Source organism: Aythya fuligula, chromosome 2, assembly GCF_009819795.1.
Source record: "Aythya fuligula isolate bAytFul2 chromosome 2, bAytFul2.pri, whole genome shotgun sequence".
Taxonomy (NCBI): domain Eukaryota; kingdom Metazoa; phylum Chordata; class Aves; order Anseriformes; family Anatidae; genus Aythya; species Aythya fuligula.
Window position 1 is genome coordinate 25,860,359 of NC_045560.1, and position 18,716 is coordinate 25,879,074.

Genomic DNA, 18,716 nt, shown 5'->3' on the forward strand with positions numbered 1-18,716 from the left:
TCTAAATGCTTAAAGCTGCGCTTATGTTATATTCAGCATACCTGCTTGAAGACCTGAAATTTAATAAGCATTATCCACCATACCGGAATAGATTTCTCCTTCCCTTTCTTGATTTGTTTTGTGTTCACTTGCAGGGTGTGCCTGGATCTCGTGGTCTCCCTGGAGCTGATGGCAGAGCTGGTGTCATGGTAAGACTTCTCCCTGAGTCACTATTTCCAAACCATCTTTTTATATACAGACACGATGCTTTTTGCTACCTCTGCCTAATTTTGTGTATTTATTCTGATAGGGACCTGCTGGTAACCGTGGTGCTAGTGGTCCTGTTGGTGCTAAGGGTCCTAATGGTGATGGTGGCCGTCCTGGTGAGCCTGGTCTTATGGGTCCAAGAGTAAGTTTGAACTGTGCAAAAAGAAAATCACTTACTTTTGCGTTTGGGGGATAAAATTATTCAGAACTCCAACTGCAAAAAAAAAGTCTGTGCTAACCACAGTTACGGGATTTCCATCAGTCCATTGAAAAAAATAACTGAGGAAATGATTAATCAGCATCAAAATGTTAATTGAAATTCCTTTCTTTTGTATGTGGTAGCATCTTACTGCCTTGATCATGGAGCAGTATTCGCTTCTACTAGCTACTGCACTGACTTACAAAAGGGGTTCTGCTTATGATTATTTACACAATGTGATCATTAAGATAACAACTGTAGTGTGTGTCCTCTGTAACTAACTAAAAGAAGAGAAAACTCTATTAAAATGATGTAAGATGGCTGATCTCAATTCTTTCAATTTTATTTTGCTCATGATTTCACTGAAAACAGCCATCTACTTCAGTGGTACTAGATCCAGCCGGATTATTTCCATGTCAATGACTTTTGTCCTCTTTAATCTATTCTGTCCCTTTCTATCCCACCTCCCATGAATTGAACACTTTCAATGTATGTGTGAACTATTAAGCATCTTCAAACTCTCTATTAAAGTAGAGCCTAAATGAATTTGGGTGAAACAGGTACTTACCTGTCAGTCATTTTCAGCCACATGGAGGCACACACCACTAAACTGAACTTCAGTTTAGATGCAAACTTAATAGGACATGCAGCCCTGTTTCCACAATGTATATCCAATAACTTGGCATCTGCATGTGTACGTGCGTGTAAAAAAGCTGATTAAATGTTGGATGCCTTCTAAAGACATGAAATCTTTCCTTTCTTAGGGCCTCCCAGGTCAGCCTGGAAGCCCAGGCCCTGCTGGCAAGGAAGGTCCTGTTGTAAGTACTCTGATTTTAGTTCTGTTTTTCCAATGCATGCAAAGCATAAGCATAAACTGAGATGTAAGAAGAAATGGTCTTAACACTGAGGTCTAGTATGACTATGTAAAACCAGTAAGACTTTACTACCACATTACTCAGATCTATAAAAAACTTGCCATTCATTTCTGTGGGTCTTAGATCCAGACTATGTTCTGGAAGAGGAAGAAGTAATTCACAGCTCTATAAAAAAGAGAAAAAGGGAAGAATGCAGGTGCATGTGATGTAATAACAGTGTTTAAAAGCTAAATGGCATTTGCTTCCTGTCAGTACACTTTTATCCTAAAACTGAACTCTCTAAATTACCAACTAAATTACCACCACCATTCAATATGTATTTTTTGTTTTTCTAGGGTTTCCCTGGTGCAGATGGTAGAGTTGGACCAATTGGTCCAGCTGGCAACAGAGGTGAGCCTGGCAACATTGGATTCCCTGGACCAAAAGGTCCCACTGTAAGTACAGTAGAGTCACTTCCTATTTCTATGAAACTATTTCCAGACTAAGCCATAGGTCCCCAGCTCTAACAATCAAATACATCTCTCTGTCCTGTACTGTTTATTGGATGGCATTCACTTACATTCGAGAGTTCCATCTTAAATTGCTTTCCAATTATCTAAAACATGATTAAACAATCAGAAACAATTTTTAGGAATATTTGGACATTAAAGTGATGGTAGCTATATATATGTATTTATCACTTCTGTATATACAATTCCATAAAAGTTCTGTAAAAGCTGGACACAAAGCCTAAACTTCAGTTCCAGGGGATTGTTATTTCAAAGTGTAGTCCAAAGCTCACTCACCTGAGAAGAAAAGCTGTCAGTGATTTCTGTGGGGCTTTTGACATGTCCCACAGATGAAGCAAGTAACAATAGTTACCTCCTGGATTTGTAGTGTTGCTTTACATACACACGTAGGTGTGGTGTCTGAAATAGGAAGTTACATGGAATATCAAGGGCTTGGATTGCTATCTCAAAAAAATTGGAGTTTTGAAAAGATGACACTTATTTGCATAATTATTCTATCTAACTAATTTAAAAGGACAGATGTCAGTTGTTTTTCCATTAGGGTTAAAGAAATGTTACAATAAATCTTCCAGCAATTAGAGTATCAGTTTCTATCCAGTAGTTTAGACTGAACCTAATATGAAGTCCTTGTTAACTTTCAGTGTTTTTTCTTTTCAACTTCAGGGTGAACCTGGCAAACCTGGTGAAAAAGGCAATGTTGGTCTTGCTGGCCCACGGGTATGTGGATATGTTTTTTTATAAAGCTCCATAGAGAGAAACATAGATTTTCAAAGCCTCTTTAGTAAGATAACACTTTCTTGTGCAAACATGAGTAGGTGATGAAACAGAAAAGCGCTTCAGAACTCATTCATATAGCTTCTTGTCAGTGGGGATTATTACTTAAGGATTAATATTAGTCTAAATGAAAATTATCCCTACTGGGTATTGTTTTAGTAATTAATTATGGGATATTAGCTTCCTATTAAGAGAAGAAAATAGCACTTCCTGTGCAAATTTTTGAGGAGAGTGTGTAGTTTCTAATTTATTCTATAAATTTCCAGTACTTTCTTACTGATAGTTGTAATTTAGTAAATTTTCCATGTAAGGATTCCAATAATTGGTTTGTTCTGGGAAAAATATAGTCTCCCAGCCAGGTTCCTGTATCTGTAATTCCAAACGAAGTTTTTATAAGGATGAAGGCACTGCAATAACTAAAACAAATGCAGTGTAAGCATCTCTAGTGCTTTTTGACAGTGAAGCTCTTACAAGCAAATAGATAAGTCAAACCTAAGATGTCAGCTTAAATGTACCAGTGTGAGTTCAAAATATGCAGCCAGAGATCTTCATTTTTGTCACAGAGGCACTTGAGAGAGATATAACTCATAACAAATCAAAACAGATAACAGATTTCTACTTGAACACATTTAGGGTGCTCCTGGTCCTGAGGGAAACAATGGTGCTCAAGGTCCTCCTGGTGTCACTGTAAGTAACAGACTCCACAGAGATCCAATACATGATTTATTTTTCATCAATGGGACTTCCCATTTTCAAATCCATTTTCCTTTATTTCTGCTACCAAGTTAATCCCTTGGTTTCTTTCATTCTATCCAGGGCAACCAAGGTGCAAAGGGTGAACAAGGTCCAGCTGGCCCTCCTGGCTTCCAGGTAAGTAACTACATGCTCTGCCTAACTTTATTTATGTTTTACAAAACATGAAGTGCTTCTGCCTTAACTTTATTTGTATCCTTTTTTTTTTTTTTTTTTTTACACTTAGGGTCTGCCAGGTCCCTCAGGTCCAGCTGGTGAAGCTGGTAAACCCGGTGAAAGGGTGAGTGCCATACACAGTACTGCACAAGTATGGGCAGGTATTGCATAGATGTTACACTTAGAACTGCACATGTGGTGAAGCAAATGCTTGTTGAATGTATTTGCCAAACTGATTTGTGTTATATATAAAGTTTAATAGTCGCTTTTGTTAAAGGTAGCCATAAATGGAGAAGGTCCTTTGTCATTTTCAACATACTCACTTTTTCAAAGTTCTGGTGTGAAAAAACAAAAACAGTGCTTTCTTTTTGGGCCATAAGCAGCATTAATATCCCCCACAAAAGACAAGACAGTACATGAAGCATATTTAATCCAAATTTCTTTTGAAATCTACAAGGTTCAGTCTTAATTGTCATTACTCCAGTTGTATGGCTTTGCACATAACCAACTGCAGTGGTTTTACAATGGCATGCAACTGAGGTAACTCAGTGATTATTCATGCACCAGGTTCTGCACAGTTAATGTGTGGTGGAACCTGCAAATTGTGCACCCTATGCATCATAACCACCCTTAAAGTTGATAGTTACATCATTCCATGTCCCAGTGTAAAAACTTACACTGCATGTGCCTGACATGAGCTTGGAATTTAATAGCTCAAGAGGTACAGCTCTTATCATGTGTGCTCTGAGATTTTGTGCAGTTATGAAAAGCATTTATGTATCTAAAAGATTAATTTTAGTCTGAAGATTTTCGATATACTGCTGCAATTTGAGAAGTATTTCTATTTGCTGCTAAGAAACATTCAATTTAATAAGTTTGCTTTTGAAATAACTTTTATCAATCCATCTCCTCTCTTCTAGGGTCTTCATGGTGAATTTGGTGTCCCCGGTCCTGCTGGCCCAAGAGTGAGTAATTCATTTGAAATCTAGTAGAGACTGTCTTAATAAAGTGTTCAGTAATAATATGAACTATATACTTTTACAAGTGATATGGTTTAGTGGAGGACTTGTTAGTGTTAGGTCAGAGGTTGGACTAGGTGATCTTGGAGGTCTCTTCCAACCTAGATGATTCTGAGATTCTGAAGTTTCTCAAGACAGACAGCTCTTCTTGGGTACAGAACACAGCAGACTGACTACCTGGAAAGAGAATTTTCTCTTCTCTTTCCACTTGTCAGGGTATATGATTACACAATACACACCAGTGTTAGTAAACTCCTAAATAAGCAATACAAATATTATCCAAGTAATGAAGTCCTGATGAGCTGATCTATTTTTTTTTTGCATTAACAAACTTCACAATGGGAGTGTGGATGGCAAGAGACTGGTCCTACAGTGTTACTCTGAGGCCTGGTACATAGGAGAATTTTCATCTCCATTGTCTGTAGGTCGACTTAATCCTGACCAGTTCAGTGATACCATCCCTTGCTAGCCAGCTCCTGCCTCCTATGTAATGTCAGTGTAAACCAGTGGTGGGCAGAATCCAGAGCCTGGAATAGTCATTAGATATTGCCTTCACCTCTCTTCATTCCTGTGCCATTATCTGCCCTAAAATTGATAGCATAAGCTCCATTTGACAACAGTAAGCAAGTCATTATTCGAGAGTAAACACAGTAGCCAAATTCCATGATCAAGAAGTACCTGTAGTTTAATTGTCAGCTGTTATGATGCAAGACTTTGATACTTTGCTATATTTGTGTCAAAAGCTAGAGACAGATCTTCTGACCAATATAGTTAATATGTCCATAATTTTAATATTAATAATGGTTTGTTCAGATGAAAATGCATCATAATGTCACTGCTATCAGTCAGTTCTTTTAAATCTCTAAGCTACAGACCAATTCTAGGACAAACTCCAATCAGACTGTCTCTTGCAGGGTGAGCGTGGTCCTCCTGGTGAAAGTGGTGCTGTTGGTCCTGCTGGTCCCATTGGAAGCCGTGGTCCATCTGGCCCACCAGGCCCTGATGGTAACAAGGTATGTCTCTGTCTCTTCTAGCTGCTATTGCCTCACTTTGAATTGCTGATGAGGGCAGTCAAAAGCCTTCCTTTCTCAGCATAGGTGATTAGTAGGTAATGGGTAACCTACACACTACAGCCACTGGGCCATTAGTTCAAGTAGTAAAGCTCCGTGGTAGTAATAGTAAAGCTCACAGTCTCCACTAACAGATTTTTTGTTTAGCTCTACAGAGTATAGAAGGGGAGCTCCAGTTTGAAGGCAGTTTGAATACAGCTTGTCAGCAGGGAATACTATTACTCTGAGACAGGGTGGAAGACTTTGGCCAAAATTCATACTAAGCTCTGTTTATACCCACCTCGGGCAAGATGTTCTTGAGTTTAGTAAGCAGTATTTTCCCCAAAACATTAGCATGATAATAAGTGATCATCTACCAAGCCAACACTGTCTGAATGCTGAGTGTGGGGCTCAATTTTCAAGATTTACACGTGTACTCTTTCTACTAAAGTTTACTTTAGAGTGTGGGACAGACTAACTCCTCAGGAGTCCACAGAGTCAGAGTTTGTCTGACATCTTCACTAGCTGAAAAAGTAAAATACATACAATAGCTTGAGACCAAATACTACTACTGAGTCTATTTAAAAGTAAGCAGAATGATGGTCTGAGTAGTAATGACGACTTTGTTCCATATTGTATGAATTATTTCACTCTGTCTTACAAGATATCCTGTTGCTGCTAGGGTGAGCCTGGTAATGTTGGTGCTGCTGGTGGTCCTGGCCCTGCTGGCCCTGGTGGAATCCCAGGAGAGAGAGGTGTTGCTGGTGTTCCAGGAGGCAAGGGTGAGAAGGTAAGATTGGTGGTCTAACCTGCTTTGTTATGGCATACACAGGTTTGGGAGATACTTGAATTACCCTCGCTGAAGAAAAAAAAGTTACCCAAATGACTTTTATTTATGGTGAAACTATTTCATAGTGTTTCATTAATACTCCATTAGTACGAGTTTTGTTGGTCCAACAGACTGACAATCTTTTGAGGTACTAAGGCTGTATTTTCATCTTAGCTTAGCATTTTGAATCAGTTTAAGTGGCAGTTGTAACTTCACAGGGTTGGATAACAACCAGCTTATCTTTGCCAAAGTAATATTAAATTTGTGTAGGCTTTACAGCAGGAATAGGCTTACAGATCACAAAGAACTGAATCTTTGATCAAATCCCTAACTGCTTTACTCTAGATGCAGTGCCTATGATATGTAAATCAATTACAAAAAATTGTGATTGTATCAGATATAAATAAAATCAGAAACCATTTTAGCTGGTTTAAGCAGTTAAATAAAGCTGTGAAATCTAGTTGAGTGCAAGTCCTGTTGCAACCTCTGTTTTATTCATGTAATTATCCTTAATTGATTTCTATCTTGTTAGGTACATCTTGTTCTAAATTCTATTCTGTTCATTATTTAAACTCTATACTGAGATTTCTAGAACTTAGATTTTTTTCAGTCAAAACAATAGTCATTTAGTGTAAATGAAGTTGTAAGGAACTTACGATAAAAATGGCTTACACCTTTTTGTAAAATACTATACACTGACATGCAGGTTAATAAGTCCATTCTCACACTAAACCCACCATGATATATATCTCTGTAATGCATGTAGACTCAGCAAACAGCTCAGGGTTTCTTTCTTAGAAACTATTCTGTTCATTGCCAATATAATTGCTTTTTTCCTCTCTGTGTATGATTTTCTAGGGTGCCCCAGGTCTGAGAGGTGATACTGGTGCCACTGGAAGAGATGGTGCTCGTGTAAGTATTTCTTGGTTCTACCTGAGTTTGCCTTGCTGCACTTCAGAACTTAAGTGACTAAAAAGAATATTTGGGGCTTTCATTTTCCAGTGTATTGTATTTCCTCTTACAGCTGTTTGCTTTTGAGGCAAATCAGCATGATTGTGTAGCCCCTAGTCCAGAGATGTTTGAATCTGGGGAGTGATCACTTCTCACGTACACAAGTCAGTGAAATGACATCCGAGATCAATGTATTTCATAGACAGTTTTCAATGTGATATTGGGCTGGGCCTATAAACTTCCAGAGGACAGAGACAATGAAAAGGCAGCCTGTAAAAACACAAAATTATCATTAATTTGACATCTCAGCTGCCTGTCCTAGATTGCATGTTTTGGGAAGAAAACTATAAACTCTTGATAAAATCATGTGTCGTTTATATTAAGTGTTCTTTATATTAAAATATCTGGAAGAAAATCACATTTATCTCCAGGAGAAAAGAGAAAAAAAAAAAGTAGTCATTCTTGCTTACATATTGTTAGAAATGTTGTCCTGTCTCTTGACCTCTAGGGTCTCCCTGGTGCTATTGGTGCTCCTGGCCCTGCTGGTGGTGCTGGTGACCGGGTAAGTCTACTCTCTGAATGAAAAATCATCTTGCTTGTTTATATAGTTTACCCACAGCAGGAGTATTGATGAAGTGTCTAGTCTAATAAAAAACAATTCCAACTTGTTGAAGTGTAAGTTTTTAAGTTTTTCACATCTGGAAGGTAAGGCTGATTGTGATTTTGCCGTAGCACCCATGCCTCTTCTTAAAAGGACAGGAAAGGGATAAACATCTATATGGCAGTGTTTTTTACTGAGAGAAAAATTTGATTTGGGCCTTATTGGAATTCTTTCCAGTTGAGGTTAATTGCCGCGATCCTGCTCATGCAGTGGGAAGACATTCTGATAATGGTGCCGAAGAACCACGCATTAGCTCATAATGATTCTTTATCCTGTCCAGTTATCATTAGAAATTATTAAAGAAGTGCAGGTCAAAACAGACAAGTGGAGACTTACTTATGCATCTGTACCACAAGGTCTACTGTGTTCTGACTACTGTGGTGTTCCCCCACATCATGTCTTCTGCTATCTGTTTCAGGGTGAAGGAGGTCCTGCTGGTCCTGCCGGTCCTGCTGGTGCCCGTGGTATTCCTGTAAGTAAAATTCCTTCCACTAGTCCAGTGTCAAAGACATGATGTTCAGAAAAATGCCTTCTTAAAGCCAATTCATTGTCCTCTCTTTAGGGTGAACGTGGTGAGCCTGGTCCCGTAGGTCCTAGTGGATTTGCTGGACCTCCTGTGAGTATTGTTGACCTCTTATGGATTCACACCATTCCTTTACTTTCTTTTTATGCTTTTCCAACTCCTTATTGTGTGTTTCTTTTCGGCCCATAGGGTGCAGCTGGTCAGCCTGGTGCTAAAGGAGAACGTGGACCTAAAGGACCTAAGGGTGAAACAGGACCCACAGGTGCTATTGGGCCAATTGGTGCTTCTGGACCACCAGTAAGTGAACTGTCTTTGTAAAACACGTGGTTCCTAACTGTGCTAAGCAAGAAATATGCTAGCCTGAAGGCCTTGAATTTTAAAAAGGTAATTAAAAAAAGAAACTAGGCTGTGAGGAAAGTCAGCATTCTGATTTTCACACACTATATCAACTTTGTCAATCTATTTATGTGGGCTCAGATCGTGAGTCTGGAACTGAAAGGAAGAGAAATAAGTAAATAATTTTCAACTTGCCCTGAAGATCAGCAAAATCAGCCTATCTTGGACCATTCAGGGGGTGTCTGTGGGTAAGTTCCTGAGCTGAGGACCCTGATACCTTCCTCTCAAAGACAGAATATGCTGTTGCAAATAAGTTTCAGTCCCAGTCATGCAGAAGCATATGTGCAAATTTGTCTCTGCACCCACTTGCAAAAAGGCTTTTTATGTGCTTACACCTTTATAGCCCAAAGGTACACACTACTTCACCTGCATGTGGCCCATTACTGGGGAGTTGGTGTAAATAATGCAGAAAATCAGGCCTCAGTCTCTGAAATACTGTAAAGTGTTGCAAGATAACATGGCTCAGGGATCTTACCATATGCTTTAGGGCAATACCAGGCCTTGGAACTAAATTAACTTCTAACTTAACTTAACTTGGAACTAGCTTAACTTTTGTAAGAGTGAAACTGACCCCTTGACATCCACTTTTTGTGAATATAAGCAGTCTTTGCTTGAATCATCTGTCTCTTTCAATCCTTTGCACATAGGGTCCTGCTGGTGCTGCTGGTCCTGCTGGTCCTCGTGGTGATGCTGGTCCTCCTGTAAGTCTTCAGGCTTTTAACATTAGTGTTGTTGCTTTCCATAAAGTCATTGTTTCCTTTGAACCAAATTTTTGTTTTTTACTTTTATTTTTAGGGCATGACAGGTTTCCCTGGTGCTGCTGGAAGAGTTGGTCCTCCAGGCCCTGCTGTAAGTAACTAATGGAAAAGTTTTAATGGGAGACAAGTCCAAAGTTGGATTGATTAGGAATAATCCTCATCTTTGTTACATGGACTCAAATTCTGACTGTACTGGAATTACTTCAGGTCTTTACCTGGATGAGAGTCACTTAACTGCTTAAATTCCCAGAGTGGGAGTTAGGCATTTAGTTTATTTTTTTTACAAGCCATCAAGCATCTGTCTGCATCTTAAAGTACCTAGCCATTTGTAAAAATTTGGGGTTCTTTTGTTTTTATTCATTGAGAGTAACTACATTACCACTGATTTCGAGTAGAATAAGAAGGTTGTGACCTTCCTCAAAAAGTATGGAGAGATTATTTTTTGTCCACACTTTCTAAAGTATCTGCAGTTCCATCCCCTGTCTGAAACAGGGCAACCTCTCCTTTTGTTTAAGAAGGGATTCACTGCTGCTTTATTTCTCAGCCAAAAATTCTTATTTTGTATTGACTTTTGTAAAACTTCCTTTTCACAAGGGTGTTCCAACCATTTGGAAAAGGTATTTCTTTCCTATAGTTAAATATACTTTAAATCCAAGTATCCAAAGCAAAACAATCCTGTTGAAATGTTTTCTTGTAGACTTTATAGTTGCAATTAATGTCTCCAGAGCCAATCAATATTTTCATATAAATTCTGCCACATTCACTATGTATAGTGAATATATATTCAATAATTCTATGAATTCCAGCTATCCACAGCTAACAGAAGAGTAGCAGTTGCTTCTCTGGAACAGCTGATAACTTGTTTATTGCAAAGTACCATTTTCGTACATGGATGTAAAACAAAACCTGTTATCCCCAGTTAATTGGTCTATATTGTAATGATGTCATGTTCATACTCAATCCTAGGGCATCACTGGTCCCCCTGGTCCTCCTGGCCCAGCTGGCAAAGATGGTGCTAGAGGTCTGCGTGGTGATGTTGGTCCAGTTGGCCGTACTGGTGAACAAGGTATTGCTGGCCCACCTGGTTTTGCTGGTGAGAAAGGTCCATCTGGAGAGGCTGGTGCTCCTGTAAGTTATTAAGTATCACATCTCATTAAAACTATCTCTCTTCAAGTAAATGTTACAGCTTCTAAGAGTGTTTTGGTACCTCTGAGGGGCTTTTCTCCTTTACCCTTAAATTTGGCAAAGCTTTTAAGCAGAAGCTCCACTGAGACTCAAGAAATAGTTTATAAAGATGTAGCTAAGAGGAAAGTCTTTGGTGCACTTGTCAGACATGAATTAAAATTTTGTAGGTGACAGTTGAAAACTTGCTCTATGTCTAGTATCAAGCAAAGAATGTTCTAGTTTTATGTTGTAATAAAAACATAGTTGACATAGAGGGCCTGACTAATTAAGGATAATAAATAGGGTGATCAGTCAGGATGATTACTTAGGCCAAGTTTAGTAGCACGTGCTCAAATTTAAGGAAACTGAAAAATCTCTTAACTAAACAACCTTTGCCTTTCAACGGGTCAGTGAAGAGCAGTAAGGCTTGTCTGAAGATATTAGGAACTGCCTAGGTATTTTTCTAAGGCTATCTTAGAATTAGATGATCAATTTCTTCACTGTGGAATCCCCTCACACAGTTCCCCTCGCACAGTCATCTTCCCTATACTGAATGCCCCAGTTTTCTTGTACCACCTGCTGTTAGTGAATGGGAAGGACTCAATGGATCTTGCCTAGTTTTCTAGAAAGGAGAAGTGTATGACAGTTTTTCAGAAAGAGCATTTTAACTGTTGTTTAAACAGCTGGGGAGGGGAGGTGTATAACCAGCATTACCTCCTCACAGACCCTTACCTTTGGTTACAAATTCTTCCATATTGGAACTGGCACTGATACACATTGAGATCTTTGGAAAGTAGTTACAGAGCAGAACAAATGAGAAGTGTGAAGGGCCTTTAAAACCATTTTTCATCTGTTAATATAAATGTCTTCATGTCATAGGGTCCTCCTGGTACCCCAGGTCCTCAGGGTATTCTTGGTGCTCCTGGTATCCTTGGTCTGCCTGGCTCTCGGGGAGAACGTGGTCTTCCAGGCATCTCTGGAGCAACAGTGAGTATATGTCTATTAACTGCTTTAAACAGACCAGTGTAAAGAAAAATTAGATCTCCTCTTAAGGAACACTATGGGACAGATCTAGATTCTGCTGATGCAAACAGATGATATTTATATGGAGCCTACAGACTTAGAGCAGCAGGAGACATTATTGCTTGCCACAGACAAGATTTGTGTCTGCAGGTGAGCATATTTTTGAAGGGCATCAGGGGTTTCTGTTCTTAGCAAGGCATAGAAGAGGCAGAAAATTTAGGATGAAGGTGACATTTGCTATAGTTAGATATGTTTCTCCTTGTCTTCTTGTTCTGTTTCACTTCAGAATCGATTAGAGAAATGTTTCTCTTAGATACAGGCTGAAAGTTCTGTAAGACTGTTTTTGTTGTATTATATGTCACATTTTGTTACCACTGTTCCTGTATTAGGGTGAACCTGGTCCCCTGGGTGTTTCTGGTCCTCCTGGTGCTCGTGGTCCCTCTGGTCCCGTGGGTTCTCCTGGTCCAAATGGTGCTCCTGGTGAAGCTGGTCGTGATGTAAGCTGTCTTATTTCCTCTTCAAGATTGCTTTTGTTTTGAGCCAAAGACAAATACACAGAAAATCTGGATACAACCAGTGGTTGTTCTGCTAGTGAACTTATACCTTCCAATTCTCGGTGGCCTTGCTACCAGCTCTTCAGAGCAGTGAATAAATTTATCTATCTAACTTAGCCATCCAGGTTAGTAGTTCACCTTTAAGAAGGGTATCCATACAATGGCTAGACATAACTTACATTATAAGAATAGTTAAAATATAATATGTACAAATTATCTTTTATCCTGTACAGTTAACTATTGTAAAGCTTTCTGTGGGCTTTATCAGGGAAGCTTATTTGATAATTGAAGTACTCCAGTACTAACTTTTCATTTAGAGAAATAGAAGAAAAACAACAAAAAAGCTGTATTCTATATTGATCATGTAAAACCAAAAATATTTGAAGACTGTCTTAGTTTTCTGAGAACACTAATGTATTTAAGGGACTCAAGAGTGGCATCTATAATGAAAGGCTTGGTATCTTCAAGATTTTAGCTATCCCACCTTAATGTCTTCTCAATCTCATTGGGAGCAATTAGGCTGACACACAGTTCTGTATGATATGAATGTTGATGGAATGTAATATTTTTAATTGGTATTTTAACAGGGCAATCCTGGAAATGATGGTCCTCCAGGCCGTGATGGTGCTCCTGGTTTCAAGGTAATTTGTTCTTTCCTTCTATTCTATGCTCACAAAAGAAGTATTCCAATATGTGTAAGTCAGTAGTAACACAGTCTCTCCTCTTGTGTTCCCTTGCTTTCAGGGTGAGCGTGGTGCTCCTGGTAGCCCTGGTCCCAGTGGTGCCTTGGGTGCTCCTGGTCCTCATGGTCAAGTTGGTCCTGCTGGAAAGCCTGGAAACCGTGGTGATCCTGTAAGTTGATGAGATCTTGCATTTTTTGATTGATATGGGACTAACATTTGTCCATCACACATGCATACATTATACATCAAAACCTTGCAATATGTGGATAATTATTTAATAAAAGTTCCATGCTTTATATATCTCTGCAGAAAACGAAGTATGATATACAACAGTGACATGCATTTTCTTTTGTTTCAGGGTCCTGCTGGTCACGTCGGTCCTGCTGGTGCTTTTGGTCCAAGAGGTCTTGCTGTAAGTCTGGTTTCTAAATACATTACTACATTGTTGCAAGAAGAGAAAACATGCTTTATTATTAAGGGCTCAAAACTGTGCTCAAGCCCAAAAAGTAATGCTTAAAGAGCTGTAAATATTTATAGACATAGAATCTTGATCAGACATCTCTCCCCTGGGACCAATCCTGAGGCTTTTGGAATTGACACTCTTCCTGGGTGTCAGGAAGAGTGTCAACACAGGATGCATATAAATATATCAGGGGTAACCTATGGCATAACGTAGAATGCTTGTTCTTAATTTTTGCTTTGACAGTAATAACTACTTGAAGCTTTGTGTTTTGTTCCTCTGACATCTGTATCCCTTCCTAGGGCCCACAAGGTCCACGTGGTGAGAAAGGTGAACCTGGTGACAAGGGTCATAGAGGTCTGCCTGGCCTGAAGGGACACAACGGATTGCAGGGTCTTCCTGGTCTTGCTGTAAGTAAACGATTTTCAGTATGTTGACTTACTCCAGTCTGCATCATCTTTCAAAGGCCTCTTTAACATTCAATGCTCTCCACATAAAATGGCAAGTTTTCATAATGCCATTGATAGATGATCTTAGAACTGCGAATACTGTGAGCCCTGAAACTCAAGTGCATTTGACTAGTGCAGAATTTTAAAAGCTCTGCTTTTGTTTTAGTATTATTTCCCTTTTTTTCCTCAGAAGTTCGAAAGCTTTTGTATCACAGAGAAGCAGAATTCATTTGTAGATTGTCTTCCCTTTAAATTCTGGTATCCTCTTCAGGAATCTTATTTTTTAGGCTCTTATTTTTAAATGCTTCTCAGAAAATCTGAAGAAACAATGTAGAGACTTTTATATAGGTTATCCATGTAAATATGTCCTTTCGCTCTCTCTCCTCCCTCCGTAAAACAGGCATTTTATATCCCAGCTCCACTAATAAATGCCAGTAGCCCTAGATTTCCATTCTCTGAACCCAAATACACCTGCTGATTATAGTTCCCTCTTGAATCATGCTAATACAATGTGTGGTACTGCATTTTTTTTAAATGACTATGAATTTGTCTTTCCCAATAGGGCCAACATGGTGATCAAGGTCCTCCTGGTAACAACGGTCCTGCTGGCCCAAGGGTATGTAAATATAAGAGCATATGCAAATAATTCTCCCATTGTTTTATGCAATAAATTTTTACACTCCTGTTTATGAATCCCTTTTTCTAGTGTTCTCTACTGTCATTAAACTGTTCGTTTCCTTTCAGGGTCCTCCTGGTCCTTCTGGTCCTCCTGGTAAAGATGGTCGCAATGGTCTCCCTGGACCTATTGGCCCTGCTGGTGCACGTGGCTCTCATGGTAGCCAAGGCCCTGCTGTGAGTATAACTTTATTTTGTTGATTTAATGCATTGAGGTCACAGTTGCAAGAAAATAACTTCAAAAGCTTAATAGTTTAAATAGATGTGTTTTCATTTGAGGAAAAAAGAAAATCCAAAAGTTGTTTAATATCCAACGTTTCCCGAATAGGGAACATCTCAATGGTTCCCTAATAAACCTGAAGTCCTTGTTCATTTCTTACAGCCAGCTGGTATATGCACAAAGATGTGGCAGTCCTACACAGTCAATCTTCTACTACTTTAGTCCATAGTAGTTACCATATAATGTGTCCATAAATCCTTCCTCAGATTAGAGCTGAGTGCTAGGACTTCAATAGGACAATGCATGTGTGGAAGCAGTCAACTGAAAACCATATTTGTAATAGAATGCTTCTTGTCTTTCCCTTTTGAAAAACTTTAGGGTCCCCCTGGTCCTCCTGGCCCACCTGGTCCCCCTGGTCCCAATGGTGGTGGATATGAAGTTGGCTACGATGCAGAATACTACCGGGCTGATCAGCCTTCTCTCAGACCCAAGGATTACGAAGTTGATGCCACTCTGAAAACATTGAACAACCAAATTGAGACCCTGCTGACCCCAGAAGGCTCCAAAAAGAACCCAGCTCGCACCTGCCGTGACCTGAGACTTAGCCACCCAGAATGGAGCAGCGGTATGTTGGTGCCAGATACTTGCCCCTTCTGTCTCAGGGAGTACTTCCAGCTTATTGGCTTTCTTTGATGAATGGTATCCCTGGCTAACAGGTGAAAATACTAAATAACAGGTGAAGGAGTTCTGTCTGCCTTCCCTGAAAATGCCTATCTATGAAGTCATTCTGACAAGTTTTTCTTATCTGTTGTTGTGCAATTATTGCAATAATTTTTCAAAATAATACAAAAATATTTAAGCCTAGTTTTTGAATACAAATCCCTATATATTGATGATCTAAAATACATATTTCTCCCAAATGTCACCCTAATATTTTATTTAGCTGTGATATTCATGACCCCTCTCTTGAGTTCCTGTATTAAAACTATTGAATATAAACTGGATGCAAATGTTAGCCTGTCATTCATATTTCTTTCCTCAATTACAGGTTTCTACTGGATTGATCCTAACCAAGGCTGCTCTGCAGATGCCATTAGAGCATACTGTGACTTTGCCACTGGTGAGACTTGCATCCATGCTAACCCTGAGAATATTCCCACTAAGAACTGGTATGTCAACAAGAACCCCAAGGACAAGAAGCACGTATGGTTTGGTGAAACCATCAATGGTGGCAGTCAGGTAAGTGATATACTGGAGAATGATTGTTTCTGACAGTGCTGTCTGAAGAATTCCCCATCTAATGTGTCTCAGTGAGCAAAACTTGACTTAAGCTCTTGGAGGAAAAATAGGAAAAGGGGGAAAAACCACCTTTTAACCTTTTCTCTCAAGGGAACACAGTTCCATTTCTGAGTTGAATCACAACTCACTAAAATTATTTCTTAGTATTGTTCTAACTCTTCTTGGTGCCTGCAAATGTTCAGTTCAGTATAAGTGGCTATTTCTAAGGGAATCCTGGGCTGGAATATGCTATTATATTTATATATTAGTATAAAGACAGTCCAGAAACTGTCTGAAAAAGTAGAAAAACATCTTTGCTTATCCTTTTAATTGGGATTTATTTTTAACAATTGCACTGTTCCTAGATAGGATCTATTATGTGTAATAAAAATATCTAAGTGTATGCTACAGTGACACTCAGAATTGTTGGTCTAAGAAAAACCAAGACAACAGCCTGCTGAAAATCTCTTATGTATAGTTAAGGAGATCTAATTATGTAACTCCTAAATGAAATTGAATTAGTCTGAAATCAGTGTCCCAAGTTCTTTAGTATAAGAACATAAAATTCATCACTGTGTCAGAACAAGGGTAGTCTAGAGTCCTGTTTCTCATACTGGCTAAAATCAGATGCTGTAAAAGGATATAAGAAGGAAACAAACATCCTTAACATCCACAGACGCTATTTTATTAAACTAAAAAAAAAATCAGGATTTTCTTGATCCAGGAGTTGTTTCTGTGTATTTATGGAAACAATAGATTTCTCATCTTCAAACATCTGATCTCATCTTAAAATCCACATGAACTGCCAACAGTGATATTTTGGAGCAGAGTTCCACAGCTTAACTGCATGCCCTCATGCCTGGTTTTTAGCCTATTTCCTGCTAGTTTCATTTGGTGTTCTCTAGCTCTGCAGTTGCAGTAGGCAGACTTCTGTGATTTTTTTTTAATGTTCCTAGAACTACTCAAACATCCACCTTTCCCTAGCAATACAATTGACTGTTTTCCTTTCTGTTTTTTCAGTTTGAATACAACGATGAAGGCGTGACTTCAAAGGATATGGCCACCCAGCTTGCCTTCATGCGTCTGCTGGCCAACCATGCCTCCCAGAACATCACCTACCACTGCAAGAACAGCATTGCCTACATGGATGAGGAGACTGGAAATCTTAAAAAGGCTGTCATACTGCAGGGCTCCAATGATGTTGAACTACGAGCTGAAGGCAACAGCAGATTCACTTTCAGTGTTCTCGAGGATGGCTGCTCTGTAAGTAACACAAAGGGTGTGCACATTGATTGCGATAATGACAGCTTTGTGCTTTCATTCAGAATTAGGTTATCAGTGAGATCAGCAGAATTTTACCCACTGAAGATAAGTAGCCTATAGAACTAACTATGCCAATCTTTAACAAGTGGCAAAGACTGGGGTACAAACAAATAATCCCTGTACTGTGCAGCGTGGCATGAAAGCAAAAGCTTTTAAGAGGGATGAGGCCCAAATTCTGTGTAAACTGAAGACTCTTTAGAAAGTAGTTCAGAAACTGCAGGAGGGGCAGGATCAAGTCCTCAATAGCTCAGGCGAGGCTCTCTGAGGATTTAACATTAGTGTGAATAATATGGTGATGTAGAGCATCACACATGTTACTTCTGAAGATTAAAGTAAATGTTTCCTCTTTATCAGAGATATGAATAGTTTGATGTGGGTATCTTACTTGCAAACAATGGCAGCAGAATTAACATGAACTTCCTTCAGAAATTATCGAATCAGGTAGAACAATTCTCAGTACTATGAACAATGTAATAACTCTAATGAATCATCTCTTGCAGAAAAAGAACAATCAATGGGGCAAAACGATCATTGAATACAGAACAAATAAGCCATCTCGCTTGCCCATCCTCGACATTGCACCTTTGGATATTGGCGGCGCTGACCAAGAATTCGGTTTGGACATTGGCCCAGTCTGTTTCAAATAAATGAACTAAAATTAACTTAAAGCCCCCCCCCAAATTATTCTCTTTGTCATTTCTCTTTATAATGAAAGCTGACTCCTTCCATTCCTTCTGTTCATCTACTTGCTTAAAGTCTGGGCGAAAGAGAAGGAGAAGAATTGATTGGAGCATTGTGCAATGAAATTTTAATACAGCCCCAAAAGGACTTGGAAGTGTTTCAAGATTAACACCTTGCTTTGGGAAATGTCAATCTTTGTAAAGAAAAAAAAAATGAAATAAAAAAAATCATGAAAGTTTGCACCACTTGTGGCCTTTGAATATCTTCCACAGAGGAAGTTTAAAACCATGACTTCCAAAGGTTTAAACTACCTCATACACTAAACTAATTGTGATCCACATCCTTTGTAGGCACTTTTCCATATCATATGAGTTATTTTCAGTTCCACTCAGAATACAGTGGTGCTAATTTCAGTATTACACAGTATCTTTCCAATACTTGAACTTTGATGGTGCTAACAGAATTTAAAATATTTCTTCTGTTTCTTTGACGTCTGTCTCAAAGCTTA

The 18,716-nt window shown here is 39.0% G+C and overlaps 1 protein-coding gene across 2 annotated transcripts in view; it reads left to right on the forward strand.

The window, feature by feature from the left end:
- The window catches only part of COL1A2 (collagen type I alpha 2 chain), a 36,742-nt gene extending 18,294 nt beyond the window's left edge, over positions 1-18,448 (forward strand). For both annotated transcript variants that reach the window (XM_032180715.1, XM_032180716.1), the window contains exons 22-52: positions 135-188; positions 290-388; positions 1,210-1,263; positions 1,656-1,754; positions 2,493-2,546; positions 3,237-3,290; positions 3,420-3,473; positions 3,583-3,636; positions 4,433-4,477; positions 5,446-5,544; positions 6,263-6,370; positions 7,268-7,321; positions 7,869-7,922; positions 8,440-8,493; positions 8,584-8,637; positions 8,734-8,841; positions 9,588-9,641; positions 9,736-9,789; positions 10,665-10,826; positions 11,742-11,849; positions 12,275-12,382; positions 13,027-13,080; positions 13,184-13,291; positions 13,481-13,534; positions 13,885-13,992; positions 14,594-14,647; positions 14,776-14,883; positions 15,305-15,551; positions 15,975-16,165; positions 17,225-17,467; positions 18,028-18,448. In XM_032180715.1, coding sequence (XP_032036606.1) covers positions 135-188; positions 290-388; positions 1,210-1,263; positions 1,656-1,754; positions 2,493-2,546; positions 3,237-3,290; positions 3,420-3,473; positions 3,583-3,636; positions 4,433-4,477; positions 5,446-5,544; positions 6,263-6,370; positions 7,268-7,321; positions 7,869-7,922; positions 8,440-8,493; positions 8,584-8,637; positions 8,734-8,841; positions 9,588-9,641; positions 9,736-9,789; positions 10,665-10,826; positions 11,742-11,849; positions 12,275-12,382; positions 13,027-13,080; positions 13,184-13,291; positions 13,481-13,534; positions 13,885-13,992; positions 14,594-14,647; positions 14,776-14,883; positions 15,305-15,551; positions 15,975-16,165; positions 17,225-17,467; positions 18,028-18,174 — 2,898 coding nt within the window. In that variant the 3' untranslated portion in view covers positions 18,175-18,448. The remainder of the gene's footprint in view (positions 1-134; positions 189-289; positions 389-1,209; positions 1,264-1,655; positions 1,755-2,492; positions 2,547-3,236; positions 3,291-3,419; positions 3,474-3,582; positions 3,637-4,432; positions 4,478-5,445; positions 5,545-6,262; positions 6,371-7,267; positions 7,322-7,868; positions 7,923-8,439; positions 8,494-8,583; positions 8,638-8,733; positions 8,842-9,587; positions 9,642-9,735; positions 9,790-10,664; positions 10,827-11,741; positions 11,850-12,274; positions 12,383-13,026; positions 13,081-13,183; positions 13,292-13,480; positions 13,535-13,884; positions 13,993-14,593; positions 14,648-14,775; positions 14,884-15,304; positions 15,552-15,974; positions 16,166-17,224; positions 17,468-18,027) is intronic.
- The last annotated feature ends 268 nt before the right edge of the window (positions 18,449-18,716 follow it).